Here is a 15,001-nt window from a genome sequence, read left to right on the forward strand (position 1 = left end):
TCAAATTCACTGAGCGCTAATAAATTTTCAAGTTATTTTAATTATTTGAATCATAAAATGGCCCACGCCGAGGCAAATGGTCCGAAACGCATATAATTTGTTGTTGTATTCACCTAAAATTATAAATCATGAGATGAACATTGATGTAGCATATTATTTTATTACACGATGAGAACCTCTTGTTTCTCCCTTTTAAGCAAGCCTCACCTAAGTTTTTTTTAAAGAATTCGTTTATTTTTTTGTTTTTAAGTCTCTTTAAGTTGTCATCAATAATAGATACCAAATTAAATCTCATTAGCCTGGATGCGTTACATAATATGCAATTAATTCTCCAGTGGGTGTGAATGCGTGGAACACCAAATTAAATTCCCCTATCACCCGTGGACTAAAGGGCAAGAAATGCATCAACATCATACATACATGTATTTTGTATATACACACACTTAGAAATCTGGTATAATTGAAATCTCAGTGGTTCCTATTGCTTGCAATACGATGACGCCAGCGGTCTAGCTCCGATTTTGACGAAAACACGATAATTATGTATCCTTAGATAAATGATTAAACACGTGTTTCAGGATTTTTCGTAATGCTCATCCTTAGTTTAAACAAAGTTATGATGGAAAACGTGAAAGAGAATTTGCATTTTCACCGTGAAATTTTTCTCACATGGGAGAAAACGAAACATGATTACGTCAGAGCATTAGTTATGAATACCATTTTTGTAGTCATTTCTGAATACCGCTTGGTACTATTTTAATACTGGATTTCTAAAAGTGCATACATGTACATACATATTTACATGTTTACAGTATAGGCAGAAAGTCATTATACCCTCATACTTTTTGCACATAGTGCCTTATATTTTTCGAGAGGCTTGAGAGGATGAACTGCAGTTTTGCACAATTACTTACTATAATGCAAGGTTTCCGGAACCATACTTTGGATAACGGCGTGGCACAAGCAACGACACGGTGAAATTATATCCAAAATTCCGACAGGAAAAAAGTCTTTACACCCTCTGACTTTCTCGTACTTTTAATGTAATTTTTAAAAGCATCCTCTTAAATCCTTCTTCACCCACCAGGTGATGCATTATTCTATGAAAAATTGTATTTTTCTAATGATAAAGTACTTCTATGTTATCAATATTAGCTCATAATCACTCAAAAACATCTTATCCCCGTCCTGCGACAAAAAGTCGTAGATTTCGATGATGAAAGGCTTCGACACCAAAGAATTTCCGACTAACTACCCATTAAGAATGGTACAGTTGCCAGAATAGTGCAGAACTGCAAAAAATTTGGGATGGTATGGAATTTAACAACTTTTCCTGGACATGGAGCACACGCCCCTTTGCGGATCACGGCAACTTCGCCAAAAGTCAAAGATTTCACGGTTATCTTCACCAAAAATCAACTTGGAAACGAGAGAAGAATATAATATTCGAGTTTCTGTACGAATTATAAAGAATAGGATCACTTAACCTGGATTTGAATAGCCAGCAACATAGATAAATTCATTTCCCCGCGAGGCGTATATTGGGGACAGCGCTAAATGGGCTAAAAAACATCTCAATTGGACGGTTAAATTTTCGAAACTCCTGATATTGTTTGGCGACATCAACATCAACCTGTTTGGTTCAAATTGGGACCAGCAGAATATGGATTCCGTAAAAAGACACTGACAAAACCAAGTACCGTACACTAAGCATTAAGGATGGGGGTGGAAATTGAATTGTTTGGGCGTTACGTTGTGGAACGGCGTCCGAAATCTAATCGAAGTTTAATCTAATCGAAGTAATAATGTACTCCAACTACTGCTGCGACGTTCTGGGTTGGAATTTGATGGCAACGGGAGGAAATTACCGTTAGGGAATAATTATATTTTCAAATAGTAAGACCATCCTAAGCACACATCAAAATTATTCAGGATTTGGTTTACAACAAAGGAGATTGAATGGTTGAATTGCCATCCATAATCATAAGACAGCATGTTAATGCACGTTTGTGGTCAATGGTGAAGCCCAAAATTTCTCAGCACACGCCATCAAACTTCAAAGCCTGGTCGACGCCGAATAGCTTGAATTGGAGAATTTTGACACTTCTTTCACCAACCCATTTCTTGGGTCGATTCCAAGGTGTGTCTCTGCCTTCCCAAAGGATCCAGGTCGACAACCAAGATGCTAATTTGACTGTTATTTAACACAGAAGACTCTGAACAAATTTGTCATGAAACTTAAATCGGGGTATAAAGAGTTTTTTCCTGTCGGAATTTTGGATATAATTTCACCGTGTCGTTGCTTGTGCAACGCCGCTATCTAAAGTATGGTTTCGGAAACCTTGCATCATAGTAAGTAATTGTGCAAAATTGCAGTACACCCTCTCAAGCTTCTCAAAAAATATTAGGCTTTATGTACAAAAAGTATGAGGGTATAATGACTTTCTGCCTATACTGTAGATATTTGCATATGTAAGTGCAGAGCTTACATGTTTCTATTGTGCTGGTTGCTAATAGAAACGAGTATTTGTTATAAGTAATGAAGAAACATTACAAGCAACGTAACTGGCTGCAGATGCTACCAAGAAAACTTTTTCATTTCTTGTCCGATTTCGCTCGGGTTTGTTTTAAATGACGCGTTATAGATTTCCGCACATTAAAACATGGACGAGTCACAACCTTTGCATGGGAAAAGTGAATTTGCCAGTCGTTTGAAAGTTTAAAATCGATTTAAAATGGGTTAAAATAAGATTGTCAAGTCTCTAGACCTAACGGGCATCATCTACCCAGCAAGGTCTGCACGATTGCCTTTTACACCATTTTGATACGATTAGCCGTTTTGCCACAATCTTGAGTGGAATTTTGGGAGGCGGGGTCTGTTTGCATACTTAGGCTTCGCCGTAACCATGCATTTTTTCAAGAGGTCATGGTTACTATGCCTCACCTAAGAAAAACCGTAGTAACGTTAGAAGTAGCTCACCCTGTAATAATGATTTGGTTATAACTTGCCCCAAAGGTGCAGAAAAATGCAACAAAATAGATACATAATTTTTTGCAATTATGCACCAATTTTGCAGAAAAATCCATAATTTTTATGCAATGTTGCACCAATGGTGCAGAAAAATTAAACAAAATAGATCAATAATTATTATGCATCGAGTAGAGTCCAAAAATTGTGCATCACTGGTGCAGAATTACCTACCAACGATCAACGATAACTTTGAAAAATTTATGTCAAAATTGTATGATCATTTCTCCCGGATATTCTGCATTATTGGTGCGTTTTGCGTCCCTGCCTCCAATTATTTCGCATCATTTTCTGTTCCCGATTGTTAGATATCAATGGTCCTATTAACTTGTTAAAAAATTTGATTCGGTTTGTTTAGTACTAATGGTGCGCCTAACGTATCCAATAATGGTCAAGGGGCTGTTTAATTAGCATCAATTGATGCAAAAAGGTCGTTAACAGACGGACGGACAGACGGACGGACAAGAGGAATTCAATAGCTCCTGTGCTACGCAGGGTGAGCTAATAAACCGTAGTAACGTTAGAAGTAGCTCACCCTGTAATAATGATTTGAGGATAACTTGCCGCAAAGGTGCAGAAAAATGCAACAAAATAGACACATAATTTTTATGCAATTATGCACCAATGATGCAAAAAAATCCAACAAAGTAGATCAATAATTTTTATGCAATTATGCACCAATGGTGCAGAAAAATTAAACAAAATAGATCAATAATTATTATGCATCGAGGAAAGTCCAAAAATTGTGCATCACTGGTGCAGAATTACCTACCAACGATCAACGATAATTTTGAAAAATTTATGTCAAAATTGTCTAATAAAATCCGCCGAGTAGTATGCATTATTGGTGCGTTATGCATCAAAGCCCCCAATTCTTTCGCATCATTTGGTGTTTCCGATTGTCAGATACCAACGGTGCTATTAATTTATGAAAAAATGGAGCAGGGAGATATTAATATGCATCAATTAATGCAAAAAACTCGTCAACAGACAGACGGACGGACAGGAGGAATTCAATAGCTCTCATGCTACGCAGGGTGAGCTAATAATCCAAATTTTTAAATTAATTTAGCAGATAATAATTTTTCAGATATTAGGTTTTACGAGGATTGGTTATTTCACGAGAACAATCTGGATTAGGGAGGAAGATTATTTAATCTGGATTAGATTATAAATTACAAAATGAACTTATAAACATTTAAATCCAAAATATATGCATATAGGATGTTCAAATTTAAAATTTGTAAATTTGACACAGTACTTAAATATAAAATTATTGAAATTTGAGTTTGCAAAAGAATTTGTAATTAATATGGATTAATAATCGTGCCCAACACTGATCAGGAGGAAAGTTTTTGTGCAATTGGCCAAAAATGGAAATTACAATTGACCAATTAATTTGGCAAATTAAAATTGCCTAACACAACTACTTGTATTTGGAAAATTGTTATATTGATAGCTAGTAGCAACCAACTAGGAATATTGTAATTTTTGGTTAGCAACATGAATGGTTTCAGATGCTTCCATCAAAACTTTTTCAGTTTTGGACCGATCTCAGTCGGATTTGTTTTAAATGACGCACAACCGATTTCTGCATGATAAAATCAGGTTTTATGCATATAGTCCTGTGGCACAAGTATCTCAAATTTTGATTTTAAAGTTGCAAATCCAAATTTAAGAGCGAAGAATAAAACTTTTATATCGGGCATATTGAAAAACCACATCTCCTAATTCTCCTCTGCACGATTGCTCTTTACACCATTTGCGTAGGACTAACCGTGTAGGCTCTAGCCAGGCTGACAGTTTCAAAGGGTGTATAGGAAAGCATACTTAGGCTTCGCCGTAACCATGGTGACGCTTTTTTGCGGGCACCCATTGTTACTTTTGCCTTACCTAAGAATAAAAGTAAGCCAATAGCGGAAAAATAAATGAATTGGGATGTCCAAATATGTCATTTTTGATTAATTAGTCCTTGCATCCGGGAGCCGGCGGGATGCTCCACCCAGGACGGGAAGCGTCCCGACGGAATGACGCTTATTCCGTGGTCAAGAGGAAAATCCTTGCTTTGGGATTTTACATGCGTAGACACTTTTGCTCCCAGTTACCTTCCCGAAACTGTGCGCTATCACGGCGCCGCTGCGAGCATGGCGGAAGATAGAAAGAGGAAGAGGTACGCCTTCCTCTTGGACCGTTTTATTTTTGTCCCCGTCGTAATGGAAACGACGGGGGTGTGGGGCCAGGAGGGGCTCTCCCTCATCAATCAAATCGGTGAACGGATCACCGCAAGAACCGGACAGCCTAATGCTGTCACCTTTCTCCGCCAACGAATCTCTCTAGCTGTTCAGCGGGGAAACGTAGCCTCCATTTTAGGGACGCTCCCAGAAGGCAAAGAATTAGAAGAGGTGTATTATTTTTAATGTATTTTTTTAACTTACTTTGACTTTTTTATGATTTCTACGATTTTTATTCAGGTTAGGGACTTTTAATGTACGACTCCTTTGTTAGTCAGCTTTTCTGATGTGAAATTTGTGTAATGCAATGATAATTAGTGAAATAAAACGAATACATGAGGTTATGTTTGCTATGTAGGTGGTTATATGCCTCACATATTAATTAGTAGTGCCTGAAAAAACAATTTAATTTCACCTCGGATTACGTACCTAGTTAGTATTAAACGATGTGACGAATCCTATAAAAAAATATGCTTATAGACTTCCATGAAAAAATTACTAACACAATTCGTCGAAACAATTTTGGTTTACTACAGTTTGATGTTGTTCAGGAAATTTTTTTTATTTAGGGTCAACAATGTGAATTTGAGAATGATCCGTAGACAATTGATTTTCGCTAACCAGCGATGGGAATGTCAAGAGTAGGGATGATTTATCCAGCCCGAAGATATTCGATCAGTCAGATAACCAATCCTAGTTCTTCGTGTTCGCGTTTGTATCTGCTCTTACAAACTATATTTTAGCACATTCCCAAAATTCATAAAAATTAGTTATCTCCACGAACTTACACATGTGACATGAAACAGTATAAATAGATAAAAAGTTAATGAAAGCCGCACCAATAGCGGCGCTTTTGATGTCAAATAGGGTCCATTATAGGAACATCCACCGCACTATTTGTATTTCAAACATTATTCTATTACGTTATGGAAAATTTGTAATTAAGATACATCACTTATCTGAAAATTGAACATAATCCAATTAAACCAACGGGGAAAACTTTCTCAAATATTTATATTTAAATAAATACAATTTACGAAGTCCGATCCATAAAACAAAATTGAGAAAAATGGGTAAATGTGAACACGTAATTTTGATGGCTCTATTAGCCATCCTATTTTTAATTGGGGATATTTTGTCGTTTCAAAGTGTGAATGACATTGGGACAGAAGATCCTCGTAAGTACTTGAATAAATTTTGTGTCTAAATTGCCTCATAATGAAGTACGTCGTTGGATTTTTAATGTCACATCACAGTTGTCTCGGATCGTAATCTACTAGAAAGTCGCTTGTCCGCAAAAATCCGCCAATTGGTCCAGGACAGTAAGTTTAAAATTAATATTATCTCGAAATTTATAAATCGGGATGAAGTAAATGATTAATTTACTATGTTCAGCTAAAACTTCGACTGAGCTTCCTGCTGTCGGGATTGACTTACGGTTTTTCGTTCCATATTACTATGAGTGGCTGGTAGTTGCAATAATTGGATATACTGGATCTTGGTAAGATATTATTAATCCAGATTCAATACTTAAAGTCTGGCCATTATAGTCGGTCATCCATCTACATATTTACATACATAAATCTGTATTCAAATGACTATTTTTAAACCTGTTCATCTTTTTGCGCTTTTTACGTGAAGCTTTTATTGTATTCAAATATGGATAATTTTTAGGTTTACAACGCTAGGAGGTTAGAATTTTGGTTTGTCTCTTCCATAAGCAAATAGTAATAAAATAGATGAGAAATAATTAGAACAAATTAAATATTTGCTTATTGAAGAGAAAAATCAAAATTCTAACCTCCTTACTTTGTAAACATAAAAATTATCGATTTTTAGATGCACATCTTCAAGTTATAAAAAATGCACAGAGATGAACAGGTTTCAAAATCACCATTTGAATACCTATAAGTCTAAACTTAAAAAGTGATAGTAGAGTAGACGACTATATTAGGTTAGTTTTAAGGAATTTCAAATTTCTTTTTATTCCATTGAAAAGCCAGTTAAATTTCACGTAGAAAACATGTATCAGACTTGAAAATATATTCCTCCTGTGACCATGAAAAATTGGTTACCAGAGGAGAAGCCTCTATCAAAAATACGCACGAAATTTATTGAAAAAGTGTATCATTCCCGGGTCAGAAATTTTTTTGTGACCCTGACACTTCGATGGGGATCAGAACAGACTTTTTCCTCAACTTTAATCATGATTTGGCGGTGAAATCAGTTTCGGTTCGAAAATACCAAGGACAAACTTAAATCGGAATTAAAGTCAGAAATGGATTTCTTCAGCCAGGTTTTCACGAATTTCGCTGTATTTATTTATGTAGAGCCCTGCAAATAGGTGGGTGGCTTTCCACCCAATATGGACCGGTCGAGGGGATGTTCCATCTTCATTATGACGTTAATCAAATATTTTTTAAAACTATCTCCTCTCCATAATTGAGGAAACTGGGCGGTTTTTGTCCAATTCCGCCGATTCCTACCAAAACCATGAGTGCAACCCGATAAGATAACATACGACCCCCATTTCGTAATCAACTAATACTAAGAATATTTAACATAGATTCTACTTTCTTTTTTGTGGATTTATGGTTCCATCTTAAAGAAATTCCCATCGGTTAACGGGTTATTGTGTTTTTGTTTTTTACCGTACTGCTGGGAGAGGGAGGTCGACTTATTGCCCTTAGCTTGGGTCTGGGAAATCTGTAGCGCGTGACGCTTTCTACTCTAGAAGGCCTTCATTTTAGGGTCATTTTTCAGTGCTCACCTGATTCCTAAAGTTGAAAGGTAATTTATATGGTCCAAGTCTTTGGCATCAGACGGAGATTTTGTGCTATTCTGGCGTTCAAAGCTTCGGACATCACTGTAGCTCTCCTTGACCTTGGACCAGCTGAACTTTTATATCATAGTTAGACACTGTCTCTAGGGTTACTTTAATAGGTTAGGCAACCAGATCGTAGTTGTCCTCGAATTTCTACACTACATCTAACATTGTGAATTGTTCGTCTCATAAAAAGTGAAAAAAACATTGCCGCGCGCGTGTGGTACAGCTCCTCCATCTTTTGACCTTTCGAGGTCAGGTAAAAGAGGTTCACAACAATGATAGCCACTGAATGTATGTACAAACTGCAACTTACATCTTAATTTTATGTTGACCAGTTCAAAAACTACGCTCTACTATCACTTCTTATGGGAAGACTAGGTAAAGAACGTCCGGGAATGAATGGGAATGGTCTGAAAATGTGGTCATAAAATCACAATGAGTTATCGGAATTTTAAACTTTTTGCATATGTATAATACCAAATACGTACCTACATAATTTAATTAATAGCTAAGGCCGCCACACCCCCGTTGGCGACTAGTTCGATTTTCTTGCGAAGATTTTTCATTAAATTTTTTCCCGAAGTTTTTGCCACTTCCGAGGTGATTTTCTTCCATCGTCCTTTGAATTTTCGAAAGGTGTCAGGCACATCTTGAAGCCGGGAGTATACTGACTTAGAACGTGCCCAGAATTTTTCGATTGGGCGGAGTTGGGGTACATTAGGTGGGTTGATATCTTTTGGTACGAAATCAATATTTTTCTTTCTGAGGTACTCGGTCACTTTCTTTGCATAGTGACAAGTGGCGAGGTCAGGCCAAAACAAAACTTTATCATTTTTGTGAAACCTATTAATAAATGCTTCCAATCCGGCCTTGACGCAATTTTTCAGATAAATATCTTGATTGATATTCCCTTCGAGAACTACCGGGTCTGATACATGTCCGTGACTGGAGATGCATTGCCAAATGCAATATTTCTTTGGAAATTTGTCTTTTTTTCGTACTTTTTCTTCATAAGCCACTTCAGAGGGATCCGAGCTATGAAAAAAATGACGCCCTGGAAGATTTGAAGGGTCAACCGGAACATACGTTTCGTCATCCAGGATCACTACTTTTCCACGCATTTTCTTCAACAATTTTTGACAGCAATCCTTGATCCGACTTTCTTGTACGGGCTTGTAATTTGGTGCAGGTTTTTTGGTCCTTGCTTTGATTCCTAATTTATGGACCTTAATTTCCCCCAGGTAGCTTTTGGAAATTTTGACTTTCCTGGCAGCTACAGCTACTGACGTTGATGGCTTGGTTTTGAAAATTTTTTCAATTCTATTTTTCACTCGAGTGGTCGCTAGCTTCGCCGGACGACCAGCTGGCTTCTTGAATTGCACATTTTCGGAATCCTTGAACTTTTTTATGTAGGAATACACATTTGAACTTGGAATTCCTTCCTGCTTAAAAAAGTTCCAGGTCACCTTGGAGTCTCGGTTGGCTGTCGTGTTGTAGAACTCCATCACTCGTTTTGCTAACAGCTCCCTTTCAAACAAGCTTCTTCTACCCTTATCCATTTTTGAAATTTAAGAGTGATATACCAAATTGACCCTAATGAAGTGGGCTTTCAGAAATTTAAATTATTATAGTTCGCGGGTTTATTGATTTGTCAATATACTCGCTAGAGCGCGCATTCCCATTCATTCCCGGACGTTCTTTACATGGAAGAGGGAAAGTTGCGGCATTTATAATTCCACCCCCACCCAAATCCGGAACAAAAAAAGCTATTGTTTTCAAATTCACCATGGGTTTTCCACTCTAGATAATATTATTAAATACTCTAAGGTAAAATCAGTCAAGTCTGCCATGGTTTTCATTAATACGTCGAAGGACAAAAACCCAGGCAGTGGCTTTCTGCCTTTTGCCTCAAAAATGGATGTATTTTTGCCCTTTTACTAATTGAGGCGAGATGGAACGCAAATCCTTGGAAAAAATTAAAGTGAAAGTTCTTTATTGTGTTGCTTATGATTCTTTCAAGTATGACCCTTGGCCCCAGAGTTTGATTAATTAAGCTGATGGAGCGATAGTGGGAATAAGCAGTATAATTTACTATCCTTCTACTCAGGCGTGTCACTTCATCTTCATAAATCTCACTATGCCCATTTTCGACGATACGGACTTTCCATGTCGAATAAACTCTATGACAGAGTTTATGCAAATAAGGTGACTAGCACAAATAATTTGACTATATGTTATGCAATCGAGCAAACGGGCACCAAAAAGGCACGCAAAAACAGCAAAAATGCTGCCTTTTTGCACACTGGTCAAAATAATCAAATGCTATAATTGGCAGCCGAATATGCTAATATACTATGTGAAAAGTTTAAATATAATTTCCGTATTTCATACCTATACACAGGTCGCACCATTTACTTGGGTCATCGGCGATAGAGGATGATTTCACCATAGAATTCATTAATGTTGAAGGCGACTTTTTAGCGAAGCTAAGAATCCAGGCTTCTCGACTCAAAGTTCAGGGAAAATATCAGACCGATCTAAAAGATGATCCCACTTTTCGGAGCACACCGAACATAACATTCGATGGGAACAGACGATACGACATGTCGCTCAACTCGTTTGAATTTTTTCTGCAAGTCGAAGGACGAGCACCACCCGTTGGAAATGTGTCCATTATCTCAGCCAAGATTTCTATTGATTTCAAAAATCCTGACGTCAATTTTACAAATCTTTCTCTAATTAGTCATGCGCGTACTGGTTTTGATAAGATAACCGAGTGGGTTCGTACCGTCGAATCTATGCAAGACATCCATACTTATTTTTGGTGGGACTGGAAGGACGCGGCCAATTTCGTTAAAATAGATAATCTTGTAAATTAAATGACCAAGTGCGTCTTGCAAAATTTCTATCGAGTGAGACAAAGCCATCATTAACAAGCTCACGCTTATTTTGTGCATTGAAACATCAATATTATGTAAATTTTAGGATTGCAGTCTAATGGATCTAATACATTCAGGTCAAGAACTACAAAAATTTAAACTTTACCCATGCGATGGTATCCAATGACTAGATTTTGAAAAGTTTATCAAAAGTTCATTCGAAGACAAAAAACAAAGATATTTTTGAGTTTCCAGAGCTTTAGACTAAAAAACATTTTTTCAAAAGGATCAAACTCCTCGAATTTTTGCCCCATTTCACAAATTTAAATACAATTGTTTTAGAATTATCTCTCTTAGCAAGAAAATATTGCACTTTACCAAATAAGACTATTTCAAAAACGTTCGGGTTTTCACCAAATTCAAAATTCTACAACGAACGTTTTTATTAATTTTTAAGCTTGCGTATCGTCTGACAAACCAAATCGTATTTCATTATCGATTTTAATGGTTCCAAATGAAATGAACGAATGAAATTACAAATGCGCAATGTTTTCCTGAATTTGTTCTGGTAGATGAATGCATCAAATCTCAGATTGAATTGAGCTGTCTGAACACAAATAAACTCCAAGTGTTTTTACCGGACTTAAACGACGACCAGAACGGAATTAATGTTCAATCAGTTCCTTCAAGTTCAATTTCAAATAAAGTGAATGGGCTTCATCACTCGGAAGTTGCATATGATGACCACGTCGAATTTAGACTACTTAACACACAAATCAGCTATCCCACAGGTGTATATATAAACATTTACATGCGCACATATGTATAAGTATATTTATATATTGTCATGAGAATGTACGCAATGAATGAAAAATCTAAATATTTATACAATTTAGTGAAGAATCTTGCAAGTCGATTCGCTGCAACTTTTCAACCTGATGGAAGCGCACTTTCGAGTCAACCTGATCACTTCGTTTCAACTGCATCTTTGATCAATCCGGACCATCCTATCAACATTCCCGACATCGAGACGCAAGTACTGTATCGAAATCAAGACTGGGATTCATTCGGGGGGTATCTTAGAATCAGGTACATATGCGTACTAGAAATGTGAAGTTAGAAACTAGGAGGTTTTGATTGGAAAAGTTTTCATTTCCTCACAAAAAGTTACGGAAACTACATGCATTGAAAAAATTTTAATGCAAATACTTTGTGCACTTGAGAAATACTTACAAGAGAACATGCCATAAAATTACATACATAAAATTGAACTTTGCCGCCAATCTTTTTCTTTAAAAGGGTCATTCAATGGAACGATAAGTGACATGAGATCCTTAATTTTTGGCTTGATTTTTTAGTACAACTCTGACAAATAATCCCGGCGTAGCTTGAAAAAGGTTCCATTATTAGTTCCTTCATAATGGTAGCAGGGTCCATTAACTGACCTTGGAGAGTTTCTAGATATCTAGGTCCTGTCAGTTAAAAGTTTCCCCAAATTTTTTATATACATATATTTTAAAGTTTGGAAATATGTTTATAGTGATTTATGCTTGCCAAGCAAAAGAACTGTTAGAAGAAAAACTCATTGTAGCTAACCCGGTTTATTGAACTAAAAAAATTCATGGCCAAGAAGCCAATGAAATTTTATATAAGAAAGACTATTCATATTTCAAAATATCAACCTTTTAAGGCGATACAAGCTTCGAGTTCTTGTATCCACTTCCCGATCACAGTATGTACGCGTTCCAGGGGAGATTGGCCCCATATCCTGACGACAGAATTTTTTATGGATTCGAAACTTGTGTGAGATTTAGCACATACATCCAGCTAAATTTGGAATATATATCATAGTCCAGCAGGTTCAAGTTCGGCGAAAGTGAATTTCTTTCTTGCTCCGAATTGGAGTCTCAGGAATTTAGGATTTCAACCACCCAATTACCGCATTGGTCTCTTGAGCCGGACCTGAGCCCTGCTTGAATATCACTTCACTGTTTTTGAACAGGTTGTGGTTCACGGGTTTCACAATTCGCTCGAAAACTTAAAGCAATAATTTTTGATACGAGATTTAGCTCCTAGAGGAAGAAAAAGCATTTTTTCGACCCAATCCAACTTATGTCCAATCAAAAAATCGTAAAACCAGGTTGGTGGGTACCACTGGTACCAGGCTGCATAAATATTTTTGTTGTCTTATCTTAATTTTTACAAACTGCAAAATTTGAAGTCAAATGGTTTTGGGTGTATCGTGTCGATGTCTTGGACCGACGGACAGACATGACAAATACATAAGGCCTCACTGGGCTAAAAATTTCTGGTTCGGGCTATGCGAAGCTGTACTAATAGGTATTTAATCACGGGAATGTTTGGAACTATCTGTAGAATATCTGTAATATTTGGAACTATCTGTAGAATAGTCTCACTCACGTCATTACAAAACAACTGAGCTTTACAATTAGATTTAATGTATTTTATAGCTATATGACAAACAATGGGGTCGAACTGAATTTATCCAGTAAACCAAATTACATTTATCTGTAAATAAATTTGTATATGTATGACAGAAGCTCGACAGCCATTGGATTTGATGGACAGGAGAATATCTTTACAGAATTTATCGATGAAAATGGAGCATTTATTGCCAACTACTCATTAACATTTCCAATTTTAATCGTCAGTGGATTCTACGAGACCGATTTGACACTATATTTATCGATATCGGATAGAACTGAAGGTCAAGGCAGACTTTTTGGAAGTGGGGATTATAATTGGGAGCTAAAAAACGTAAGCTTAAAGATTAGCGCGAGGGGACGGGCACCAATTGACGGAGCATCGAAGATCACGGTGTCCAATGTCAGCGTGGAGATGTCGCACGAAAATCACTACACTCGGCAGGGACTCAACTTCACAAACATGACGAGTGAGCTGTGGTCCTTCAATGGCACTTTGGGAATGCACGTCCGTCCTTACAATTGGCACCAGGTGATCCAAGATCATCGCTTTCTTTTGGAGGATTTTTTTTATAATGTTCGTTACGGCCAACGTCCTCTCCAAGATACGTTCAAGGATTCTGTAGCTCAACAGTTGCAGTGTGCTCTCAATTACACGCTAAATGTAAGTCATTTGACAAGTACATATATGCATGCAAATATGTATGTTTGAATGCATATCGTACAACCGACTGCACTACACATGTGTACATATTTATACATGTATATGTGTTCATACTTATATTATTTTAAAATAAAAATGACCACAAGATAATATTTAATTTGCGTGCCTTCAGGGTTGTACAATTCTGGAATTACTGTTTTCAAGTAAAACCAATGCAATTTCAAATGTGTACATATAATATTTTAAAACTATGTATGCGGTATTATTTAATTAAGGGGACTGTCTCCGAGTGGAAAGAAACGATGAATGTTTTGGTGGACCCTCAATGTCGGTGGCACTGTTAGGTATATGTATGCCTACGTAGATATGTATATGTAATTAGTTATGAATCTGTACTCACTCCAGCTTTAACTCTCTACTAATAAATACTCTCCTCTGTCTCCTCTCACTGTGTACCACTTATTTATGTATAATCATATATACATAACATTGGTGGACCGTCGAGTACTTTCTTTCGCTCCTCCCACTCACAATGGATTTTAAAATTTTCAAAATTCTTCGTCAGACATATTACCTACCAAATTACCTAACAGCACCTTCGACGACAATTTACACCACTGAAATGCCAACTTTACCCCCAGAAACTACCACCACAAACGCCCCAACAACGACAACCATCTCGTCGGAGTCAACTTGGATTACTGAGATTTCATCTACAATGAGACCTTCAACCACAACGCAAAGGCCGGAATTACCGGATAATGCCGGCCTACTCCTAAATCAAACCCAAATCTTGCTCGACCAGACACAACTATTACTTCGGTTGGTGCAAGCAGGAATATCGTTAACCTGAAATTATTTCTTTGATAATTTGAAATTCCAAACCTTTATTTTATATAGAATAGTCTATTTATTACCTATGTAAGAA

General features: G+C 36.9%; 1 protein-coding gene across 1 annotated transcript; it reads left to right on the plus strand.

The window, feature by feature from the left end:
- Positions 1–6,328: 6,328 nt before the first annotated feature.
- Positions 6,329–14,933, plus strand: LOC118436018. Its single transcript, XM_035852782.1, has 7 exons — positions 6,329–6,437; positions 6,516–6,581; positions 6,655–6,760; positions 10,488–10,837; positions 11,862–12,054; positions 13,524–14,276; positions 14,349–14,933. The coding sequence occupies exons 1-6, from the start codon at positions 6,329–6,331 to the stop codon at positions 14,119–14,121; spliced, it is 1,422 nt and encodes a 473-aa protein (XP_035708675.1). The 3' UTR covers positions 14,122–14,276; positions 14,349–14,933.
- Positions 14,934–15,001: the final 68 nt, after the last annotated feature.

This window comes from Folsomia candida, unplaced genomic scaffold (genome assembly GCF_002217175.1).
Source record: "Folsomia candida strain VU population unplaced genomic scaffold, ASM221717v1 Fcan01_Sc001, whole genome shotgun sequence".
NCBI classification, from domain to species: domain Eukaryota; kingdom Metazoa; phylum Arthropoda; class Collembola; order Entomobryomorpha; family Isotomidae; genus Folsomia; species Folsomia candida.